Raw genomic sequence first — 27290 nt, forward strand, 5'->3', positions numbered from 1 at the left:
AAAAAACCTGCAAATAGATTTGAATTTATTGAACAAGTAGATGTGCATTAAGGCGTGGGGTATGAGCGACCTTGAAGTACAGGTATCTGGAGAAGGGAAACAACGAGTTACCCCAGATCACAGCGACAGGTAGTGACTTGGCCGCCGAGTGTTAATATATATTTATTTTGGAAGGTTCGTGTTTGTTTTAAATTTTGGGGCGTTTTTCCAAAATTTGATATTTTTGGTGATATTTCAAAAAGCGACATGCCAAAGACAAATCTTTTGCACATACTTTGTTATTGCTAATACAACTATTTTCTGCATACCTACGTTACAATTCGTTTTGGTGATTTAGTAATATTATAAATTTTGTGACTGCATGTTGGCGTTTTCGATGCGATTTTAGGCTTACCGTGATTTAACGTTGATATCTGGTCTTGCTCCTTTTATAATTTCACTTTGATCGTCGGCTTTTGTAAATAACAGAATGTAGATTGGCTCTGAATAAGTCTCGTAGTCCTCTTGGTGGGTTTTGTCATGATATATTTAGTTTGTATTTGCATGTAACAACCCAAAACCGACCTCTGATTTCAGGGTTGAAGGCTGTTTTCGGAATTTCCGTGGACTCAAACAAGTGCACGAGTGGCGACTATGGTTTTATACTTCCCGCATTGATGATTGCGTCTACGCCTAACAATATACTTCTTTTTATATGTTGACTGTAGCTGGTATATACACTGGTATACAAAGAATTGGTTACATGTCAATGACCATTAACTTCAGGGATAGACCCTAAGATTATTTATGCGCCTTTCTATCATGCAGTATCTTTACCCGCAGACATGTGCCCGTGTCATGTGCCAATATTGCGTAACGTTAAAGGTTAATACATTTCTTTGACTTCGAAGAAACTGTGTGATTCTATGGCCTAGCGGTCTAGCGTTGTGGTTTCTAAGTTGCTGTTCTGGACGTCGCTTGTTCGAAACCGAGTGCGTCTGTCACTTTTCTTATGCTGCTTTATTTTTCCAACGTTTATAATTTCTTTTTGTATTATTTATTTATTTATTTATTTATTTATTTATTTATTTATTTATTTTTCGATTGATTATTTGATGAGTGAGTGAGCAGATTTATCGATTGATAATTTAGTTGTGGGATTTCTATTTGATTTTGAATGACATCGTACATTAGTATTGATTTTTTCCGTTAAGCATTATCAAGAATTAATATCACAGGTTTTAGTGCAGATAGAAAGTTGGCTTAGTGATACTATCCGTTGATTCAGAACCGGAAGTTGCCGTGTTCGATTCCCACCTATGCCTATTTTTTTAAAGACTTGGAAAAATTCTGCAGTAAGTTTATTTGGCGCACGATCTCAGTTATTCATTTTCTGATGGCTGTGCCTCTTACAGACACCCTCCCTCTGGAATCCAAACTACGGTTCGCTCATTACACCTCCCTTAATAAACCCCGGAATTGTTGCCAAGCCAATAGAGGGGTCAAGCAAATTTGGCAAGGAAGACACAGTTCCAAGCCAATGGAAAAAAGCCATTGTAGTTCCTGTTCCTAAACAGAGTCCTGCTAGTCTTGATAAACTGATATTATTATAGACAAAAAAAATTGGTACTGTTCCTGGTGTTGAATTCAATGGCGTAACTAGGGTTGGTTGCGCCGGGGCAAGAAACAAAATTGGCGCCCTAACCCACCCCCAGGGCTAAGGATACATAATGGCACCCAATTCTTGAAACAATTGCGCCCAAAAATTTGGACAAATAAGGCCTACCACTAATTAATTTTGGTTACTAGAAGTTGAATATCGGTCTTAAACAGGGGCGTAGCAAGAGCCTCGGGGGCCCATGGACAAGGAGCAATGCGGGCCCTTTTAACATATCCTTTATCAGTCATTATAGGGTCCACAATTTATAAGTTCCCCCTAGATACTTTTTAAAATAAATCGAAATATATTTGAAGAAATGCAACTGTGTACAATGGTTTGGGTAGCCTTATTTGGTTTACACATATGGTCCAAATTATAGCGTCACACGTCATTGCGTTAGGTCACTATGGTTCATTATGTAAACAAAAGAGACCATTTTTAACAGTGTTAAAAGTTGCATCTGAGTCCATAGGAGTCAACTCTCAAACAATATAGTAGGCCAGGAATAATCATGTGTTTGTTTAAACAAAATTATCTTTGGTTTTTTTCTTTTTCAAAATCAAAGCAGGTGTTTAATTCTATTCTCTTTAATGATAAATGGCTGAGTTGGGCGGGATATGTACTGCAGTGAGAATAGACCATACAACGCCAGTAGTTCATCACATGTGAAAAGTCAAATTTAAAAATGCCACGTTTGCCCGATATCCTTCGCGGTCGAGCAATAGGTTTGCTGGATGAAAATGTACCAGTAAAACAATTTGCTCGTCGTATGGGAGTTGCGCTTAATGTGATTCGAAAATTGAGAACAAAATTTCAGGTGACAGGAGAAGTGAAAAATCAGCCGAGAGCACCTCGTGGACGTCTCACGTCTGTTCGTCAGGACAGTTCAAAAGTGAATTTGGCTGAAACCAGCAACGGATCCAGACTTTAATAAACAGCATGCGCCGACGTTGTAATGCACCTGTTAACAGTGTAGGGGAACACATTCCCTACTGAACATCTATAGACCTTAAGTTTTATGTCCGTAACAAACACATGAATAGACCTGACATACTGTATTGCTTGAAAATTGACTCCTATGGACTAATATAAGGTGCAACTTTTCAAACTGCCTCTTTTTTTACATAATGAACCATTGTGACCGAACGCAATAATGTGTGACACTACAAATTGGTCCAGATTTGTAAAACAAATAAGGTTACTCATAACTTTTTAAAATTTTACATTTCGTTAAATAATTTTCGATTTATTTTAAAAAGCATTAGGGGGAACTTATAAGTTGTGCACCCTATATCTTTAACCCATAATAATAACTAATAATACTAATAAGTTGTTTTGTTTCGTTAATTAAGTATTCAATATAATTGAGAATACACTGCACTTAATTAGAGTTACATGGTTTTATTCTTTCTCTTTTCCCCTTATTTCATTTTCGCTTTTGCTCGGGGGCCCCTAAACCCTCGGGGCCCATGGACCAAATAAAGAAATAAATAAATAAATAAATAAATAAATAAATAAATAAATAAATAAATAAATAAATAAATAAATAAATAAATAAATAAATAAATAAATGTATAATAATTTATATAGCAATTTATGCCGTAAACAGCCTCAAAGGGCTTTACATTTATTCCGCCGTCATTAGAATATGTCGGAACCACGTTTGCTGCCTACAAATGGCGCAGGTTTCATCAGTACAACGACTGTGACTACCCCTAACAGCTTCCCATTGCCAGAGTCAAAGGCAGTAACCACTGAGCCAATCAAGATTCTACCATAATAAATGCATAATATGGATCGTATTGGGGTAATATGGCCCCTTGGTTAACATGCAGAATTTTACACCGTACAACACAGTTAAAGGATAGGTCTATAGCAAAAACAAGTTTATCTCTATTCGAAGAGAATAATTATTATATTTTCGTGCGTATTTCTCCTGAAAAAGGAGAAATTGTGTGGGTAAAGTTCAGCCTCGTATGTGTTCTTCCCCCGTTTGAAGCGTACGTGTTCGCCCCCCGTTTGACTGATGACGTAGGTAAATGAAGCGGACACTTTATCGTGCTCTCATCATACAATCACAATCACTTTGACAAGTTTGACATTAGCAACAATGAGTTGTACTATCACTTACCATAACAATGCTGCATAACAAAGCCCACACAGTATTGTAATATTTAATCCAACTGAAACTATAGCATTGCGATATACAGGGAAATCAAAACACATGATGCAGTCATGTCTACAGTAGAATTCATCTCGACCTTTGCAGGACTTAACCCCATTAAAAGCTATTAAACCAAGATAACACTCATTGAAACAGCTCAACTGATTAAATCGGATCTTCTCTGGTTGTGCACAAGTGTCTGTTTTCATGTGCGATATCGCAATAAAGCTGGTATTATAGCTTCAGTTGGGTAACCGATTATAAAGGAAACGAAAGGGAACAATGGTATGTGTACCTTTGTTCACGAAATGAGACAGTGGCGTGCTTTTTGTAAACCAGCATTCTTGAAAATGAGCAACATAATGATTGTTGACTTAACACGGTTTGGAAATAATTTCTTCATATTTTTGGTGTTATCTGTCGTTTACATATCCTTCCTAAAACACAAAAGTGCGACCCTCTACAAACACCTAAATTAGCTAAAAATTTAGGACATGTTACAAAACTATATTGTCTAGAATTTTAGAAGAGTACTTTTAATATTGGCCGGTTATTTTTCACACAGCGACGTTAACTAGGCAATGTACTATTACCTATAACATTAACTAAAACACCAAAGTACGAATATTTCCAAACATCTAAATTAGCTAAAAATTTAGGACATGTTAAAAACTATATATTCTAGAACTTTAGAAGAGTACTTTTAATATTGGCTGGTTATTTTTCACACGGCGACGTTAACTAGTCATATCCCCATACTTTTAACGTAGGGCTATTTGTAGAGGTCACGGGTCAATGGGAAAGAGCACTGTGTATTATGTATAGGAAAACGGACAGTAACTGCAGTATGATGAGTCTGTGGACTTTTAAGCACCATGTGGCCTGTACACAAAGCTGAAAGATGAAGGTCAGCCAAATCCAATGATATTTGGTATGTAGTCTAGCTAGGTCAGATGGTTCACAACTATGATAGTAAAAAAATCAGGTGACCCCCCTGGGGGAAATTCCATGACCCCCCTAAAATTGGCCCTCTTTTGACCTGCCTCAGAATTGATACAGCTTAAAAATGAACAACATTTGACATCATGAAAATGTCCTTTGAAATAACCTGGGTCTGACAGAAAGTTGAACATATTGGAATTGAACTATGCTTTATAAGATGACCTATTCAGAAAAATGTATTTCTTTTGATATAATTACGTAATATCATCGTGGAATTTGGGCAAAAACAGGATTTTTCATAATTTTGAAAGTAGCGAAAAAAGAGCATTTTCAAATCACATTTTCTGCTATATTCAGGCTAACATTGGATCAAACCTTTTGGATAATATAACCAACATGTTGTACTTCTGAAATATGTTTAAATTACCGTGGGACTTTTTTCCTATACTGCAGGGGAGTTTGTTGATTTTGGCGGATTTTCCGTTTTTGCTTTTTTTTGTAGACTCAATTAACGTTTTCCAATGTATAAACATACTAATTATTTTACATTCACAATACGGCTTCAATTCTCAACCAAGGTTATTATTGATTTAAGTTTGATAACTATTTTCATGTGGATTTTGCTCTTTTATTATAGTGGAATTTGTTAATTTTCATGGAATTTGCATATGAATCTCCCTGCTAACTAATGATATGAAACTCTGGTTTCCTAGATTGATATGATATTTATTTTGATTGCTGATTTTAGAAATATGTTTCTAATAACAGAATGTGTTTTTTTAATGGAATTTGTTTTTTCCAAGGAATTTGTGTCTTTAAACATATTTTCGAAAGTGGAATTTGCAACCAACATTACACTGTTTAGGTAATACATCATATTTAAAATTAAATTGACTAATATTTAGTTAACTGTTAGATCAGGCAAAAAACAACAACACATTTATAACAAAACAAAACAAACACCACGCCATACTTCATATAATATCTACTACCAATGCAATGGAATTTTCATTTCTTTTCAAAGGCGAATGAGTTATCTATCAAATAACATGTACAGGTACTTCAAGCATTGTCTAAAATTGAATGTGAATATGTATATGTAATGATGTACGTTTACAATATCTCATTGAGCGTGAGACTCACGCATTCGGGGACTTTATCAGGTGTCAGATCTATTGCCATTTGGTCTAATACCATTTGGTCGAATACCCATTTTATCTACAGACTTGACATTTAGTATGGAATATTTTCTCGCAAAATTCGAGGACTGGGCTGGAATTTCGGACTTTATGCAAAATTGTTCTGTTATTATCAAAATCAAATGTATAGGGGTTTGAGGTGATATTTCCTAAACTTCGTCAGCAATTGGCATTTATCACATTTGAAAAACACTTGCAATGTACAATTTTTTGAACATGGGAGGAGATTAAAATATGGCTCTTAAAAGTGGTACGTACTCAGAAAGTTTAAATGACCCCGGGGGTCAAATGTTATAAACTTATGGTACAAAAACAACTGCGCGGATTTCTGGTTGTCCAATGAACTCACGCTGCTTCTTTGTGTACAGTATGATTGTAAGGGCCATTCAAACTTTCTGAGTGCGTACCACTTTTAAGAGCCATATTTTTAAAGCTCCTCCCACTTTCAAAACTGGTAAATTACAAGTGCATTTCAGTTCTGATGAACACTTATTGGTATTAAGGTTCAGTAAACATCACCTTAAACCTCAATAAATTTGATAATAACAGAATCACACACTCAATTCAGTCTCCTTAAAACCGCAATTTTAGGATAATTCACTACATTATGAGCGCCATAATGTAAACTAATGGAATTTGGAAAGCACATTTTCTGTCAACAAATTATGTTACACCATCTCCCGACACACCCCGATTAATATTTAGCCCGTGCGGTTTATGCAGACCCCTTCCAGACCAGTCTTGGAATTTTGAAAAAAAATATTCCATACTAAATATCAAGTCTGTATATACAAAAGGTCTAGTACCAGAAAGGCTAATTACCACGTCTAATAATCATATAGTCTAATGTCCATTTAGTATAATATTGTTTCGTCCATTAACCATTATGTCTACTGACCATATAGACTAATAACCATTTGGTCTAATATTTTTGGCCCCCACATATATGTGGGGCTTATGTTATCATCCAAATGGTTGACTGGTTGTTTGTTTCTTTGTTTGGCTGTCCGGGCGGAAGCAAATTCATTAATCCACTGTGCAGCTTAAACGTAATAACCTATCAACTTCAAACTTGGTTTGGTGATTGGTCATGGTAGCTTGATGTGCTGTATAGTTTTCTGTCATGTTATTGGCATATTTATGAATATTAATGAGCTTATTTGCATATTTTGCCTACATTTTGCAGCTACATTTTCATTAATTCACTCTGCAGCTTAAACGCAATAACCGATCAACTTCAAACTTGATTTGGTGATTGGATATGGTGGCCTGGTGTGCTGTATAGTTTGTGTCATGTTATTTGTATATCAATGAATATTAATTAGCTTATTTGCATATTTTGCCTATATTTTCATTCATCCACTCTGCAGCTTAAACGCAATAACCGATAAATTTCAAACTTGGTTTGGTGATTGGATATGGTGGCCTGATAAGCTGTATAGTTTTGTGATATTTATGAATATTGATGAGCTAATTTGCATATTTTGCTTACATTTTCATCAATCCACTCTACAGCTTAAACGCAACAACCGATCATCTTCTAACTTGGTCTTGTGATACATGTAGTATATGGTGGTCTGATGTGCTGGATAGTTTTGTGTCATGTTATTTGCATATATTTTATTGATATTAATGAGCTTATTAACATATTGCATATTATTTGTTGTTTACACACCTTTGGGTGGGGGCCACCTTAATTATGAACCGCGTAAATTCTAGTATTATTAACAATCTGGCCTAATTACCTTTGATTTAATAACCGTTTGGTCTATTAACCGTATCGTCTAATAACCAGTTATAATCTAATACTATGTCGTGTATTTGCCAATTCATCAAAAAAAATCGTCTACAACTGGTTACGGGCTGGAAATATATGTAAATGAGACGGGCACGTGTATAAACATACTACATTCATCAAATATAGTGTACCCAAAAAATTAAGAAGAAGACATATGCGGCCTGCATGTATTGAAAGTGACATTTTGCCGGGCTATTTATTCTTCTTTTCCGGTCTTTACAAGGTATATAAATAATACCGTATAGGCTCATCATGCATCACTGGGGTGCCACAGGCATGGGACATGGGCCAGTATGAGTTATCTGTCACTCCAAACTTTAAAACGAAATAGGTTTCTATGGGGTTGACCCATAATTTTCATGTCAAAAAGGGGAGGGGCCTTTGAGGTCTGTAAAGGGGTGGCCCCGAAAAATTTTCGCGATTTGCATCAGCCCCCCCCCACAAGTGTTTGTGAACGGTCCCTAGACTATTGGGTTTTGGTCTAAATGGTAAATAGGACCAAATGGTTATTGTTCCAAATGGTAATGGGACCAAGTGGATGTAGTAAAATCTAACAAATTCTCACGCATCATCAAATTTAATTTAGGGATTCATTCATGAAAACCACGCTTATAGCCTACCAGAACATTTTGTGATACTATACTATTTCTTCATCATATACCATTATTTTTCCAACTGAAATCCCTACGCAGATCAGCCGGTCCTAAACGCTGGGCCATATCGCCGTTGTTTAGTCTCAAACAATCAAGCGTGCCGTTAGGTAGCGCCATGTATGTAGCGCCATGTATGTAGGCATATATTAATGTAAATTATTGACCAAATACAGCCAAAAATGGGATATTTGGACATTAAAAAGTCACTTCTAGGTAAAAACTTGCACTCAGTTGTTATTAATAATCTACATACTGATGTTATATAATATTTTCTTTCTGATTAATACAGATTGTACATAGTATTAGACAATATTAATATACTCATTTTGATTTTGTTGATTTACGAACTAATGCAAAATGCAATATTTTAAAGACCCCTCATAATAAATTGGAAAAAGATCCCACAATAGAAAAAGCATTTTCCTATAGTCAAAGGATGGGAAATGTTTATCTAAAAAGGTCATATCAAACTCAGCCTGAATAAAGGCAATAATTAAGTTAGAAATTAGGTAAAATTTGCATTTTTTCTCATTTTCGACATTTTGAAAATATGGCTATATTGAGTTTTTGAAAAATCCACCTTAATGAAATTGCTGGCTTCTGCAAATTTGTGAGGAGATTTACCAATATATGTATTTTCAATGCCAATTTGTTTGGGACCTGTTGAATTATGGAGTTTCTTACAATATTTCCTTGAAATGCGATGAAAAACTGCTTTTTAAAACATATTTTTGGTGATTTTGGAGCGATTTTTAGGGGGTGGTCATATTTTTTAACGGGGGGCTCCAGAGAATTTTTTAGTGTCGTGATTGAAAAGTGTTATCAAAACCTATCAATGTCCCAAAATATTATTGATGGCGGCCGACCTTCATCTTTCACGTCTGCAGGAAATTAGAAAATATGCCACTTAACACGGTTTATATGCTAGTCTCAGATGAATTTCTAAGCTCAAATTATGTATTTATTTTTTAGGCCTAATATTTCTCATGATATTGATATACATATGAATTGTAATATCACAATTGTCTAATATATAAAAAAAAGCGGCTGATTTTATCCATATGTTTAAAAACCATGAAATTTGTAATACTTAATTTGGAATTTTTTTTTTTTATCTACAGTATACGTTCTGTCCATTGAGAGCGTTTATAGTCCCTTTTCTCACAGCGGGCACATCTCATTTCATGACGTCACCGTTTTTCTAGGCCAAATCTGTCTCGTTCGAAGGAACTCATCGCTTAAGTTGGTTTTTGCAGAATATCAATTTTAAACGTCTTATTTTCTCAAAAAAGGAGTCATTTTCATTGTCCTCATAATATTAGCTTGCCAATGATAGGATGTTGTTTTTGCTATAGACCTGCCCTTTAAGCTTACCATCACTGAGTCTGAATTCCTATTAAGCGCTTTTATCTTTTTGAAGATAAGGTGTTTTCATGTTTTAGCACTAGTATACCTACCAGATTTTTAAATGCACGTGGTTTACGTTCAAAGTTAATGAACTGTCAATTAATTTGCATATTAATTATCGTGTTGGCAGGCCTTCAAAACTTTACATTGATTTACACAGGGGCCATATTACCCCAACTTTTGGGGGTAATATGGTCCCCGTGACCAATTGTTTCTCATTTTCCTCGTTAATTGCAAAATGTAATTTAATATTTTTCATCATGTTTGTGTTGGTAATATATAGTTCTTTAAACCCTATAAGTATGAGTTGATATCAAGTTCCGTAGATGGTAGTTACTGCCGTTTTATGCGTAACATGTTTAAGGGGTCCATATACCTCAAGTTATCCTATCTGATAATCTACAGAGATGATTACTTGACACATTGTATAAATTAATGAATGATCTTTCAGAAACAAGGATAGATTCATCAGACGCGACCGCTGTAGCTGGGTTAGATTACATGCCTGTTAACACAAATGTTACATTTCCAGCGTCGTCATCTGAAGACGATGCATATATGGTTGCCACTGTTATTTTCTGTACAATAGATGACGACGTGATGGAAGGAGATGAGTATTTCTACCTTACACTGTCTGTTCCAGACGGCACAGCTCTAATCAATGGACTATCTCAACTAGAAATTGTTATCGAAGATAATGGTAAGAGGCGGTAATATACCTATTAATTCCTGTGTAAATCATTGCAGCTTATTCCAAGGACACTTACTACACAGTCAGCAAAGTGAACTTTTTTTGTTTGTTTGTTTGTTTTTCTATTTTGTTGGGTTTTTTTAACGTTTGGATTCTGATGGGACCAGCCGACCAGGCTCAAAGAAAATGCTCAAGTCAGGCTACCAAGCCAAGCATACTGCAGTCCATGTGCAAAATCAGGTGAACGATACTGTCAACATCTGGATAATAGGATATCAGACGAGTTTAACCGGATTAGGTCCAGAACTCTCTATTTTAAGCACAAACAGATATTATATTTGAAATTTGGAGAACCTCAACACTTCCCCCGGTGACTTTTGCAAAGGCCATATTATCACTTTTAAAACTGGACATTCGTCTAATTAAGTGCTTGTAACTTTACTTCTTGAGGTCACATTGGATTCAATGGGATGTCATAATTGTAGGATTAGACTAGTGCATTATATTTTTAAAAAATTTACCCAAATATGGTTTAGTTTTAAAATTAGGATTTTTTTAAGTGTTCGGATACCTATGTCAGCTAATTGAAATTAGGAGGAAGAAAATGGACATTTTATAGATACTCAATAACATGGAAATGAGCATGACATGAGTAAAGGAGCAGTGAAATGAGTCAATGAGTGGCGAAATGAGTCAATGAGTAGTGAAATGAGTCAACGAGTAGTGAAATGAGTCAATGAGTAGTGAAATGAGCAAAACAAATGTCCTGATATTCTTAAATATACATAAGAATGTGTTTAGAAAAGTCTTTATAGTAGGGTTGACCATCAACATTTCATGTTGCCCCTATTGCTACAAAAAACTTTTCGAATTATGAATTTTCAAAGCTCCTCATTGTGACCTGTCATTGGAACGAAATAAAATGACCAAGTCCAAAAATAGCAATTGGGAGCAATATTGGCATAAGCATATATTTACCTTTATATATTTCTTTATTTTAAAATATATGCAAACATGAAACAAGCATATTGTGAAAGTATCAAATGGGTTTCTTATGAAATGGCACTTTACTAGTCAATGGCATAAATTATTTTTTTCAAACCGAGGCATTGAAATCATGCATTTAGAGAACATTTGCCAAAAATCATCCAAGATGGCCGATATGGCACAAAATCAAAAAGTCCAGGTGAACTTTTTTTTCACAACCAAACATTTCGATGTTATTGGGTTTACTTGTTCAATTTTTTAACCTTTTACAGAGGGTATGATAGAGGTATTACTGGTCACTCTGCCAAATTACAGCTCAATAGGCCAAGGTATTCACCTGATCTTATTGATCTGAATATTTTGTGCCATTCTGAGCAGTGCTGAACTGAGTCACTGGCAATTAAGCGCACTGTGGCGATAGACCAATTTTGACTCTCACACTTACAGAAAAACGAAATAAGTTATGTTGCGCACTTACAGAAAAACGAAATAAGTTATGTTGCTGTAATTTGCAGGATAATTACAAAATATAATTGGCATTTACTTTCTTAATTTTTACAGAAAAATATTGAAAAATGAAAGAATGAGCTTAATTTAGAAATTTCTGTGCAAGCAGTGCACAGCTGAGCTCCCTGCATGTCTATGGGTTATTCTAATCAAGTTGATGGTTCATTGGTCATCCTTATTTATAGGTAGATGCTAAGCACTGTTTTTGCAGTGTATGTTTAGTGTAACAACAGATGTTTTATCAACACTTTTTAAGTAAAAATAGCATTATGTTTAAATGTTTTGCAGCAACTATAGCAAATGTTTGTGTAAATAGGCGTATTTTAATAAAGTTATTAACACATTTCATAGACCTACGTTTCATATAATCCGAAATTTAAATGTTTCCTAATCTATCCTTTTTGAGAACGTTTTACGAAAACGTTTTGTGTTTGTGCATATGGTTTATACAGAGGTCTTTGAACAGGAAAATGTCTAGCTAAAATTATACTGGCCTCACCTTTTTATTGTCACATCGTGTAGATTCATTACGTGATTATGATCGTGTTAGCGTGATAGAGTTGACCATCATCGAACCATTTGTCGCTGATCTCTTCAATCCGCTTTCAGACATTTATAGGAATACAGCTTCAGCATTAATTAGTGCGGTGAGTGTTCAGTGGCGTAGCTACAGTCAGTCTACTCTGAAGTACAAAGTACCGACGCGGACGCACACATTGTGCCGACTTTGAAGGCACGCATACTTGCAGCAGAGACGCATCACTACGCACTGTTAACGCGCTGAATATGCGCGCGTTGTTACTTTGTACTTCAGAGTGGGCAAACTGTAGGGGTTGTGACGTCTAGGGCTAAGGATACATAATGGCGCCCCTTCTTGAAACAAATATTCAATTCGGCGCCCCTAATGGTGGCTTCTAGGGCACGCGCCCCTCTTTCCTATACCATGCCCCTCACCAACCACCCCAACCCCATCACCCCACCCCACTCCCGTCGCTACGCCACTGTGAGTGTTATCAGAGACTGGCTTTATGTTTTTAGTGAGGCAGGGTAACAAACTTAAGGACACAGAGTTGACAAAATCACAAGACTGGACATGTAGATTATTTGGGTCGCTATAATTAATTTCTGAATAGGCTAAAAATAAAAGGACTTTTTTGCAACCTATTTAAAACAGGGGTCAAAGTTTACATTGGGCAAATTTCAAAAGTGCTTAAATTGTGATAAAAACTACACCAATGCATTCCTCACGTCATAAGAGATCAGGAAATGTATAGTTCGACCTATCTATAACAAACCGTTTTCGAGTTATAAGTAAAAATGTCAAATGTCAAGTACTCAAGTTATAACCTCTACATGGGAAAAATATGAAAATATGCTCAGATTTTCATCAAAATGTTCTCAATTTGTTCTTCTTAAAGCCATATTATAACATTTTCATACAAAATAGATTAGCATTTCTTTGCCATAAAATGTTAGCTTTTACTGTCAGATATATCCCCTTTTATTTTGAGCCGAACAACTAAGGCAAAGCAAAGAAACTTGGAATTTACTACCAGCACCGATGTCGCCAATACGTATCACTCCTTCGGTCGTGTTGTGGTACGATCCTTTGTTGTGTAGATCACCGTCCCACACGCCATGTACATACTGTGTTATGAACTTCGTGTGTACGTTCGACTAATAAGTCTATAAAACGACGGTTCCTGCGTTTCATTCAAAATCTCGGATTTTGACAAAACTACAGCACCTTGAGTCTTGATTTTTGCAGGGTATGTTGGTTAAATAAAATACAATATAATCGTGTAAAAAAAGAATTTTTGAAAAATATTGAGGGCGTCCTCCTCAGCAAATGTTATAATATGGCTTTAACATATCAATTCAAATAACGATAGGTTTGTGATAATATAGATTGTTTGTTTCCCAAGGTTTACAGGAAATTAGGCCAAATATTGTAAACTCCTATTGAGCTTGACATATTTTGACTATATTGAACATAATTCGTTATGAACACGGCAGAGTGCCGAATACACAAAATTGCTGTTCTGAGTTATCGGCGTTTGAAAATCTTGGTACCATTTCATTGGTCCTTCTAAAAATTTAGAACATTCGTGAGCACTCATTTGAAATGTATATTATAGAAGCGAATGTGCACGATTTATTTGCAATACTCGCATGTTTTGAAGCAATCGATATATCCTCTCAAAACGCGTTTTAACAGCTATTCGGCTTTATGCTGTATCCAAAATGTCTCTACCACTGCGCAGAGAGTCGTATTTGGGGTCGAATACGCATTCAACTACGTGTAAACCATAGCACGCTTCCTTGATTTGGGGCTTTTGTGTAGATATTAGAGATACAATTTATCTTATCGCCTAACTCGAAAACGGTACATCACAGACAGGTCAAACTATAATTTTCCTGAATCCTCATGACCCGAGGTTTTCCATCGGTCATTTTTGACACAATCTAAACACTTTCATTTTTTTGTTTCCGAATGACCTTTCTGTTCTATGGGTTCCTGATGTTGGTCATTTTGGAGACCGTTGCCCTGATATCGGTAGGTCCTATAATCATTGCGCTCATTAGGTCATCCATGTTTGTATTGAAATTAATGGCTGGTAACGAAGAATAGAAAATGAAACTAATTAATTACTTTAACTCGATAAAATTATTTTTAATTGTGACTATTCTTACTAAATAAAGCTATATTTCGTAATCTATAATTAAAAAGTCATCATCGTCAACTCATTTACAAATTTGTCTCGTTATAATTGAGTTCTTTTGGTAACTTTTGTATATGAAGATACGACCTATATTTGCTTCATATGTGACTGGATTCAACAGCGTCCGTGTAAGGAGCTTCCGTCCTGGCAGCATAGTTGCTGAACTTGAGATAATTTTGAACCCCAATAGTGAGAGCGGTGGAGATGAGGTGTTACAAGCGCTGAGACAGAATATAAGCCCAACGGGAGAAATCGCTGACAGTGATCTTGTAGTGGATCCTAATTCCATACAAATTATTGCTGGTGAGTGGTTTGTAATTACCCCGCCAATTTGGATCACTGTGATTTGCCGTGCTTAAAACTAGTTAAAATAAGCGATTAATTCACATAGGCCTATATACAGTGGTGGATACAGATGAGCGAATCTGCAAAATTCTGGTAAATTCAGCATATTTTTCAGCAATTTTAGCATCGCAGCATTAGATAATTTGTAATGCTGGATCCGCACCTGAAATAAGAAAATAGATGACAAACACGCCTGAAGGGAAGTAAAGCATCATATTATGTCAATATATAAAATGCAATACAAATGGATAAAAACACTTTTGGTTGGTGGATGAATCTAATGATCATTTATAAACCAGAAATTCCAATGTATACAATATCGAGTGTCCCTTCAAGCTCTTTAAATTTGTGAAGCCCTAACGTTACGGAGGTTTAATATTATATCTGTATGTATTGTATGCCCTCAGAATTGTGTCCAGTTAACTACTGCTTAAATGATGGTGTATGTGAATCAGATGTTGACAACAGACGGAGTATGTGCAGGTAAGCTCTCGTATTTTTAAGCACAGTGATTTAGAGTGCACTACGTACCACAAGCCTCAGCACACTTCACAGGAATTCGCTGAATTCTGCTTATTACAAGGACACTTTCCACAGCAGACACTAAGCAATTGTTTCAGATACTCAATACTCTGATGAACAGCGGCTGTAGGACCTCCCTGCCTATGAGTCTTTGAGTCAGCTGAGCTATGATTTTGATCATAAGATCATTCCGGATGATAACCCAAGATTGTGCACTTTCAACCAAGTATCTGAAGAGGAAGTATCAAAGATCATCATGAATCTTATTAATAATTCATACACTCCTAGATAATGAGAACTAATCAGAGCAAGCGTTAGTAAATTACTAACCGTGCATAAATATTGTATAATTGCACGGGCGCGCACTCCGCGTAGTACGCGCATTGCTTTAGGACGCGTTTATTTTTCTTGCGGGTGGATGCAATTAAATCTGTTTGCATTTTCCAACATTTTTAGTGACAATTTTGTTATAAAAATTGCAAAAATTAGGGGATTTTTTAGTCGTGTATGAAATAGGTTAATAAATACGTATCACGTGTTGCTCGAGAAATTGTACAAAATAATTCACTTGTACTGAGATGTTGATGCGTCTACATATCAGTACGCGTACATTATTTTGTACAATTTCCATCCCAACAAGTGATCCGCGTTTATTAACCTATAAACAGTGCGCTTTATATGTTTTTCCTACTTGGTTGTTAAAATTGGTTGCCGACACGCTCATCAATCCACTTACCAGTATTGTAAACATTTACCTTGTTTTGGGAAGTTCTCCAATGAACTTAAAATTAGCCATTGTGGCACCTATAATTAAGAAACCAAGTATGGACTCAAAATTCAAAAGTTACAGACCTGTTAGCCATCTTTTTAAGACTAGGGGTCTGTTACCGTCAAGCAAAATTTTAAATATGTGGACAAACTCAAAAAAATAGAAATCCTTGATTCTTTTAGCATGGAAAGGGTTTAGGGGACATTTTAAAAATGACATTTAAAAGTTGCATTTGGCCTGTTGGCATGGTAACGGACAAAACAAATTTTAGTCGAAAATGACCAAAATTTACAATTTTCATTTTTGAAAAAGGGCAAAGTTTGGTCGAATGCCACAAATAAATAAGATGTGATGTAGATTTTTTTTTTCTTCAGATAGGGGCATGCTTTGGTAGTCCTTGCAAATGAAGAAAGAGCTTGTCACTCTTTTAAAAGATCCTTTAATTTTAAGTAGAAAAAACACATTTTGGGCAAAATTGTAAGTGTCATTTACCCCAACATTGAAGGGGTGTAACTGTAAAGAAGAAGTTGATATTTTGTAAGTGTATGGTGGCATAGCTAGAGTGAACCCTTGCTGACGGATATATAGTTTCAAAAAATTGGGGTCTCAACTTCTAAAGAAGTTCTGGCTTTTTAAAAGTACCAAGTTTTTGAAAAAATTTGTATTTTTAAGGGAATTTATGGTAAAAAAGACAAATTTCGCTTAAAAGGATTGTGTGTAATAACCGTAATGAAATAATTATTGAATATATTAAGTGACTTCTTAAATTTGAGTCTCAGTTTTAAATGGTACAAACAAGCTATATTATACATACAGGCCTTTTAAGCATGTTAAGCAGATTAGGCAGATCGCAGTGCTATTCAAATACAGATAGAGCGCAGCGCTTGGAAGACAGGTTGCTTTTAGCATCAGACAGCTAGCTACCCGATACAAAAAACAGAGTTCACCAACTCTACGAGAACACTAATCAGGGGCTGTGCAATAACGATAAGCCCTGTAGGAAGAGTAAATATGGGGGGTCCGAGAATTTTTGGCAACCCCCAAAAGGGGGGGGCGAGCAATTTTTGGCAGGTCAAAGGGGTGAGGGGTCTAGTACACGAACCTATACCTATACCGAACCTATCTCCAGCAGATGGATCATCAGGCAGCTACCAGTACTAACCCGGTACAAGCAACAGTGTTTACCAATTATACGAGAACACCAATCAGCAATAGGAAGTATGTGAAGCTTTATCTTCAGTAGATGCATCTACTACGGTGGATTCAAGAGGTCTATTGCAAATGCTATTCAGTTACCCAAGGAAACATGTACATCGACATACATAAAGCATTGAAGCATTGACGCTAGTAGCTCACATTCAGTCAGGAAAATATGACAAAATTACAAACATCAAAAATTAAAAAGCCTTCTAGCCAAGATAAGAGGAAATACAAGCGGACAGCAATGCATTCTTTCTGAATCAGAGATATGATTAGGTCATGATTTGGCCCTAAAGGTTATACCACTAATAGGCCCGGGCGATACATGGAAATACGACGAGTAACTATTTGTTTGCATGGCATGGCATCCGAAAAAGCTTGAAAAGGCTGCTTTAAAATCGCTGAAATTGACCAAGTAATATAGTCAAAAAAGTACTTTTTTAAGGTTTTATGCTTCAAAATGGTATATTTTCTCTCATTATATGACATTGTTGTTGCAATAGTACCAAAATTCATACGCACGGCTTCGGTTTAGTAAATATTCGCCCTACCATATTGTAACTTTCAGCTTCGAGTGCGCACTGCCATTTTGAGGTGTTTACGGTTCAGTGCGTTAAAACAGGAAAAGTCTCAGGTCAACCTATGTTGAGTTTTTGATCTTTTAGCATCTAAATCATATAGTTTCACCTGATATTAGTGGCATTTAACTGTGAGAGTTCTGAATATGAGAAGCGTCCACCCGAAATTAGCCATTTTGCCATTGAAACCCGTGTAATACATAATTAGTGGTATTTAACCTATAGTCAGCAAGAAACAAACCAACCCAATTTCCAAGAAGCAGAACGAATTTATTATTGATGGGTATGAACATGGAGAGGTCACTGGGAATCCGGGCTGGGAATAGAGAGACCCTTCTGCTGTTGCTAAGCAAATGCGTTTTTTGGTGGATGTAAAATAGCAACAAGAGGGCATTTAGCATATTTAGTAGGCCTACATCTGAGACACACCACTCCACGCCATACATAAATTCTCCCAGTCACATTTCCCCAATATGAAATTTAAAAAAGTAAAATTTAAATTCTGCTTCTTTTAAAATTTGGCAGAGGCGGGGTTCGAACTCACGGCGCCGCTTATAATACTCTATGAGCCTAGCGCCTTAGACCACTCGACCACTTGTCTTCATGGAATTCATTTGAAACTTATTTGAAGATATAATCGCAACTTCAATATAGGCATACCACGTGACAAGCAAAAGCAGAAAACGTACCATATTTTGGAATTTTATTTGCCTAAATACATTAATGTGTATTAATAGCGCTCAATTGTTGTTAATCCGACCATAAACATGATAAATGCGCGTCTATATGGACAATACATGATATCGATTTTGACACGTGCTCTCACGGTGTCAGTACATTTCCATGGTCAGTAAAATACTATAGAGGAACCTACCATATTTCTTGTATACACGTTCGATGTTTTTATCAATTACATAAAAATTCCATTTTAGACCCCAAATGTTTTTTCGGGAAATAAAAGATTAGATTACCATAAAAACGAAACAGTAATCTTTTGCCGGGTCTAATGTAATATTCACATAGGATTTTCAACGTTTTTTCTATCCTTAGGCCTATTCTTGCTCAATTAAAAAAAATTTTTGGCGTATATAAAATTGAAATAAAATTCTCTGCCTCTTAAACGGCATCAAATGCGCCATAATTGGGTATCACGAATCGTTATATATGATGTGCAGTTAATATTCATATTTTCTTTTATACAGAGGATGCTTCAGTTTTGACAGGAAAAATATTTTCTTGAAAACCCTCTCACTCGGTTATTTTAAAAGGTAACCACGCTTCCCTAGAATGTGCAATAAATTAGCATTAAAATTTTTCTTATTCTAACAGCAAGCGTTTCTAGAATGTATTTTGGCGAAATGTGGTGTGCATCTGAGACGAGTATCTGACCCCACAACACACAAGCAGTTTTTTCCTAGAGATCATGATGAACTTGCAGATCCTGCAGATACAATGGTATATCAAGAGTGCCTAAAGCAAGCGGTGCAGAAACCAGAACTTTATCATCCCATTACTCCTATTACTTTGGGGACAAATAGATTATTTAGAGTACAAGATGGCAAACTTAGCAGTGTCAGCATCAGAACTCTCACAGACATCTGTCAGCCACTGTTCATGATCTCATTAGAAAATCCCATACATGAGCGACTCCGTTTATAATGCTAACAATAAAAGTAAAGACTTGAGCATCACTTTACGATGGGTTGGCAATGGCTTCACCATGTCCACATTTAACTTTCCAAAAAAAACTGTGACATTGCATTTTAAAAACAGTAATTCAAGAGCATTGTCCAGTCCTCCATGTTTTTATAAACATTTTTCTATTGTTTTGTACAATGTTTGATCTTTCTTACATTTGAGATTTGTTTTCAGTATCATGCAGTCTTAGAACTAAATAATAGATAACATTGTATAAAACAAAGAAAAATGTTACTTGGTATGTCAGTTGCTGTTGTTGCTATAAACTCCAGATAAGGTAGAAACAACTGGTAAAAAGGACTTTAATATTAAAAATCCACGAAATTATCACATTCTCATTATGTTTAAACCATATTTAGATTATTGGTGAGGTATTTCAGATAAAGTCAATCAATGAGCCCAGTAGTGAATATAGGCCTAAATAAGAAGTAGAAATGATAATTATACATGGAAAACCCCCTAGGCTACTCCAGAGTAGTGACCAACTGAAATATAATGTGTTTTATTTGGTTTCAATAGTTATAATCGATTTATCCATTGTTTAGGAAGAGTAGAGATTGTAAAAGACAGATAACCACCACCAAGAAATTAATGCCCATGGTAACCATTTTGCGGACCAACTTTGCACATTTTTCATGCATTAAACCACATGGCTAGGGGAGGGGTCACTGGCAGTTTACTAAGTGAAAATTACTTAAATAAATGATAACCAATGGTTATGATGGGTCAATAAACTATTCTTGGTATGTAATTTGCAAATCACAAGCCAATAAAGGATTTTTTATACTGTGAAAGTCTGATGTAATTAGCTCATTCATTTTTTTTCGAAAATAGCGAACTTTCTTCAAAGTAAAACTTCGTTATGGGGTCAAGACCCCAATTTTTTTATTGGTTTGTTGATCATCCCCATTCATAGTCATTTTCATCCAACCCTTGAGTTTAATCAGCAAACTTCTTCTTGAGAGTTATTGAATTTCAAAGTTATACCACTTTTACTAATGAAAAAAATTGCAAAAAAGAGGGATTTTGCATTGCATATTACACAATATTCTAGGTGGGTGAGAAAACTGGCAATACTATTTTTGTAACGTCTAATACATTAGGTATTTATCAGCAGCAATTTAAATTGTTCCATACTTCTAGCAATTTCATTAGTGCTAGCTAGAAAAATGTGTCTTTTTCGAACTGTAAAATTGAAAAAATGTACTTTACCTGTGGCAATCTTCAAAGAACCGTTACCATGGCAACAAGGGATTTTTGATCAAGTTATAAAATCAATAGACCCAAATACCTTTCCTATCACAAGATTTAGGCAAATTCCATGAACCTTTATTTTTGGCTTTGTCCGCACATTGCTGAATTGATTCAGACCCCCAGTCTTAAAGAGCATAGAGAAATCAAATCAGATCATATCACATCACATCACATCACGCTTATAATGACTTAGATTAACCATTTCAGTCAGGATATAAACCATCACACATCACTGAAACTAATCCTACTCAGAGTAAGGAGTAATAAACTGAAGTACGTCGCCTTCCTGGTCCTCCTGGACCTAAGCGCGGCCTTTGATACCGTGGACTACCATATTCTTATTAGCATCTACCTATTTCACCAAGAGAGATCACCAAGTTTGTGTGTCAGGACCTATATCTGAAAGCCTTCCTCTGCTTTATGGACTTCCATAGGGATCTTGCATCAGCCCGGAAATTGTTACAATGTACACTTACACAAATTGAGCAATCATCCGACGCTATAACATCAATGACCACCTTTACGCGGTTGATGTGCAACTATATATTGAATTCGACCCTAGAATTCCGGGTGATGGTGTTGTTGCAGCTTTTAAGCTCCAGGCTTGTATTGCAGAACTTAAGATCTGGATGAGCACTAAAAAGCTACAACTAAACGAAAGCAACACAGAGTTCATGGTGTTAGCTTTAAAACACAACTTGAAAGACTTCTCTAATTTCTTTCATTAAGAACCTCGGTGTCAAGTTTGAGTCTGACATGTCAATGACTTCTCAGGTTGCTTCCATATCTAGCTCCAATAATTAACATCTCTGCAATATCAACAAAATATAAAGACACTTGCAAGCAAGCAGTCAGAGCGCTAATAACATCCAGATTGGACTTCTGCAATTATCAGCTTATTAAAGTGACAGCTAAAGACATTCAAGAGCTTCAAAAGATCCAGAACCGCTCTGCACGTCTCATTTCCCGTAAAGCAGGCGTGAGAACACTTCTCCTCTTATTCAAGAGTTGCACTCGTTGCCGGTCAAACAACGAATCGTGTTTAAAATCATCCTCCTGCTTTGGTTGCAAGTGCCTAAACAATTTACCCCCCCCCCCCACATACCTTACTGAACTCCTTCAAATTTACATTCCGTCATCAGTCAACCTCGTCTTGTAGTCAAAAGAACCTTCACTGCTGAAGGGGATCGCGCCTTCACAAATGCTGCCCCATATGGAACACCTTACCCGTTCCCATTAAATACTTGAGAAAGTTTCTGCAATCTTATTGGTTCTTTAGCCGTGTGATATGACAATGTAACACGGTTTAGCGCTTGCGCTTCGACGCGATACTGATCGATTCTAAGCCCTTGATAGGCAATTCCTTATAAAATGTAGGATTTAATTTTATTTGGTATACTTCTAATTAATATTTTTATTTGAATTGAAGTGTTTAAAAATGTGAATAAAGGTATTGTTGTAACCGCTGTCGTGCATCTATTGTCTCATATAATACGCGACATCATTGTTGTGGCGTAAAACAACTCGTAACAATACCTTTATTCTCTAACTCTACCACATGCTTTTTTCAAGAGCGAAACAAAAACTCATTTATTCCCGCATTAATTCTTCCCTCATGTTTTATGCTGCTTTGTTTATTTGTAATGTAAGATCTGTTATTTTAAGATATATTTTTCATCAACGCTGAGGTCGTGTATTTTCATGTAACGGCACTGTATAAAAGCCTCGTTGTTGTTGTTGTTGTTGTTGTTATTGTTGTTGTTGTTGTTATTATTATTTGTAACATTCGGAAATAACAATCGTGCAATGTATTTCAAATCTCTGTTAATGTTTAAATGTCTAAACGATATGGCTCCAAAGTACCTAATCAACAGGTTTTCTTATATACACGAAAAGCATAATGTTAACACCAGACAAGCTGCGACAAATTTATTGGCTCTACCGCCTTGCATGAATGGTTATGATACTAAATATTTTAAATCATCTTTTTCGTACAGTGGGGTTGACGTTTGGAACAAGCTGAGTAATGAATTAAGAAACTCAACAAATATGCAGACTTTCAAGCAAAGATTCAAGTCCTAAAATTTTGTGCATATACTTGTAAATGATGTGTTTTATTTACTTTGATAATTGTATGTATTTTTGTATTCTAAATTTGTATCTAAGAGTTGTATATACTATATAAATTGTATGTTGATAATTGTTGCTTTTAAATTATTGTATATATGTGTAGCAGGGCCCCATGTTAGACCAGCTATTTGGCTGAATTGGGCTACCCTGGATAAATGATTAAAATAAATAAACAATATATAATAATAATAATAATAATAATAATAATAATAATAATAATAATAATAATAATAATAATAATAATAATAATAATAATAATAACACAACAATAACCCCTACCGTTTGTCATTCTAGATGCGTTGATGAGTTCTCTGGAATACGATGCGAGGAGCGTACTGGTGGTAGGGATTTTACAATCTTACAATATTTAACTATTTTGGGCGAGAAGCGTACGCGTTTCCGTTCTGTTTTAGTTTCAATTTTGACATTTTCATGACCTCTTTTGATCATATTTGTTCATTAGCGGAAGTTGCAACGATATTATTATTGACAGAAGCAGCTGTAATATTTGCATAGTACTAGTTGCCAGTATGTCATCCACATTTACTCCCACATATTTTGTCTGCTTACTGCATAATTCGTAAGCTAGATTACGGACATAATTTGTTTGTTATAATGATTGATAATTTGATGGTGAAATGGGTGAAAAAGTAAATATCTGGGTCTTTTCATATGCATTGATGTAAAGAATCCACAAGACTGTTCATGTTAGCTATCATGCTATTATTATCATGTGAATGAAGTTGAAGATTTGAACTGAATTTCATAAATTATACAAATTTTTACTACAACAAACTTAAATCTTATACAGTGTGATGGTAAAATATTGAACCATAACAAGTACATGAAGAAGAAAACACAACCCGTCCTGGTGCGGCGGCGGCTTTGACTTGAAATGCTAGTATTAATTATTAATTTACCTAATTAACTCTTCATCGAAAGTTGCTAGTGGGTGGTATTGCAGCTATACATTGGAGTCTGAGGTGCCTCAGTCGTTAGAAAAATTTACAAAATGAGCGGAATCACCACAATGGTGCTTGGACAAATTAATGTGCATGGTCATACAAAATCTTCTTTTGAGTAAGCTGTCAATACGAGCTGTCAATATTTGTAATATCGTTTTATGCTTTGAATTCTTTTAATTTTAAATTTGTCGAATATTCTTTACCACATTGCTGACGGTGATGGTATATCATCCCTTGCAGGTACCTCTAAAACAATAGTTATTGCCGTCCCATTCGCGATGGCCCTGCTTCTAATCATAGTCTTGTTTGCTGCAATGTGCTTCCTGAGACGAATTCGTCAACGGCGTCCTACAATTACCAATGAGCCGGTGGTACGTAATCGATATGGACGATCTGTTGTTACCTCCACACCGCAAACTCAGGTATTGGTAAACGTTTAAAAACGTTTGTGAGGCTAAACGAAAAACAATGATAATAATGATGATGATAATGATGATAATAATAATAATAATAATAATGATAATAATAATAATAACAATAACAATAATAATAATAATAATAATAATAATAATAATGGTTATAAAGAAGATGTTTTTCACTGTTATCATTTACAGGTATTCTATGTTCGTTGAACATGTTGAGTGACAACTTACCAAGAAAATACAAAGTAGCTCGTCAAACCCTTACAAAGCACCAAGAAGACAAATACAGTTGCTTAGGGTGAGTCAAAAAAGTGCAATAGGGTAAAGAATCCATCTTTATTTTAGAACCAGATGAAATCTTTTAAATATTAAAACGTTATATAAATGATTACTGACCATGTGCAGATGTGTGACAAAAATGAAGTAATTAGCGTTTACCGTTCTGTTTTAAGACACATTGTACAGCGATACCCAATTTTAATGTTTGTCCACGAGACATCCACATTTTGAATATCTGCACACTTTATGTAAGGTATATTTGCAGCAACTGTTATTGTCTTAACCTCATTGGTTGAAGTAGAATGGAGCACCAAAAGTGTTATTGCCTCTGGTCTTGTTAAGTAGAAGAAGCATTATCTGTTGTATTTTCATATTTACCTTTACTTTAAAGGTGTTCATTCTCTATAAAAGAAACATACAAATTTGTAGACGGGTTTTTCAAATGTCGAAAGGAAATGCGTGCAAATTGAAGTGGAGTGAATTACAAAATATCCAGTAAGTTGACCATATTGTGAGTAGAAAACTGGAATTGGAGTATAAAGACTTAAGTAATATTAGAAACTTTGTTTGAACCGAAAAAAGAATTGAAAACCCGCAAAAATAAACCTTGATTTAAGTTAAAATCCGTTTCAGATTCGGCGTCTTTATTGCGCATTGTGTGCTCTCATTCAAAATACATGGTGCCTCGTGGAAAAAATATTAAATTTGGTATCGCAGTAACAAGACTCAAAAAAATTAAACGGTAGCTGCGATTTACCTTTTTTTCACAAAAGGTGGCTATTGAGTGTGGCAATTATCGACACTTTCAAAAATGGGAAAGTTCAAGTTAGTTCTTATACGTAAATATCGATTCTTTGCCCTATTGCACTTTTTTGACTCACACTGTATTTCTACCCTCTAAATTTTCATAAATCAAGTTCGTGACAAGTAGCTTCAAAATGCTCTTAAAGTACTAAAAAGCTAAGATACGAGAAAACTCTCGCGCTTCTAAGTACAAACATTCTGTTGTTTCGGAAACATTTTTATATTTACCAAATTAACATTATAATACATGTACTTCATATTCGCTGAAGAAAGAAGTCATTTTGGTTTGGACTAATAGCTAACGACAAGAAAAGGACACTGTTATTCTTTGGAATGTTATTTCCATTTGCTTTTGCTTTTTTCAATTACAACGTTCATTTCGTTCTTATATTTTACTTATCTTTTGATAATTTCATCATCACAAGTAGGTTTGTAACAATGGCTATTCGTTGTAGAAGTAGTTTTATAGCAGGTTGTACTCATGACCTCCATGTCTGCAATCACAGATTGAATGAATCGCTAATTTCAAAGATACTAATCTTACAGGTGCGGGTGATCAGCGTAATATGATTATTCTATAGAATTATGATCCAGGTCTTTATCCCTGTTCTTTGATAATCTATATGCAATGTAGCGAAACGCCGTAACGTCTAGTGCAGGGCGATACTTTCAAAGATAGTGTGCACCCATTTCTATGGTAATTGACGGTAGATGCGGATGACTCAGGGGATATAGGGTAAGGGGTGGGTGTATATGTGTTCAGGTGTGGTGTGGTGGTGGTGCACGTGTATTTTGGTCTATCCGTGTCATTGTATTACTCAAACACAAAAAAGTGCGGAATGACACATTTTTGGTGGGTATGTTCCCCACAGAATCTGAAATGATAGATCATTGGGATGCCAGCAAGTGGTATCTTTCGGGGCTGTGAACTGTCAAAATCAATGGTCTTTCATGGCTTTCTGCTTGAAAATCGTCTTGACAAAAAAAACCCAGGAATGAGCAATTTATTGTCTTTTAAGGGCTGGGGTATGAACGTTTGGACAGTATTTATTTTGGGACATTAGAGCACATCAGACATATCGAATTGCATTCTGAATACGAAGAATGTCATTCTGATATCAAATAATTTTGAATTTTGAAATTCGCAATTTAATACACATTTTATGGCAAATCATTAAAATTGATATTTTTATGGATGTTTTTTCCCAAAACACCAAAAAAAATTAGGTCTTTTGGGGAAAAAAATTTTCAATTGACCGTCGGCTTTTCCTCCCTGCTACATACACTTTAAGAATATATCATTAGATTTATATAATTTACTTCGAGGACTGTTATATATCAAAAATTCGAAAAATATCAAATTTTTATAATTTGTCATAAAATTTGTGTATTATTGTGATTTTCAAAAAATTAAAATTAATTGATATCAGAAAGACATGCTTCGTATTCAGAATACAATTCGATAAGTTTGAGGTGCTCTTATGTGCCACAATAAATACTGTCGAAACACAATAAACGCTCATTTTAGATCCCTTAAGCCTAACGTTATCAATATCAAGGTTTTTTTCAGTTCCGGGTTTTTAGCATTCTATTTTGGTAAATCCAGGGTTCTTT

The 27290-nt window shown here is 35.4% G+C and overlaps 1 protein-coding gene across 1 annotated transcript in view; it reads left to right on the top strand.

Moving 5' to 3' along the window:
• LOC140160188 (uncharacterized) overlaps window positions 1–27290 on the top strand; it is a 109595-nt gene that overhangs the window by 35602 nt on the left and 46703 nt on the right. Inside the window, exons 7-13 of the mRNA XM_072183469.1 lie at window positions 10254–10502; window positions 12510–12634; window positions 14791–15013; window positions 15463–15538; window positions 23501–23547; window positions 24412–24593; window positions 24786–24891. Of these exons, the coding sequence (XP_072039570.1) occupies window positions 10254–10502; window positions 12510–12634; window positions 14791–15013; window positions 15463–15538; window positions 23501–23547; window positions 24412–24593; window positions 24786–24803 (920 nt within the window). The 3' untranslated portion in view covers window positions 24804–24891. The remainder of the gene's footprint in view (window positions 1–10253; window positions 10503–12509; window positions 12635–14790; window positions 15014–15462; window positions 15539–23500; window positions 23548–24411; window positions 24594–24785; window positions 24892–27290) is intronic.

The sequence above is a fragment of the Amphiura filiformis genome, chromosome 1 (assembly GCF_039555335.1).
Source record: "Amphiura filiformis chromosome 1, Afil_fr2py, whole genome shotgun sequence".
Taxonomy (NCBI): Eukaryota; Metazoa; Echinodermata; class Ophiuroidea; order Amphilepidida; family Amphiuridae; genus Amphiura; species Amphiura filiformis.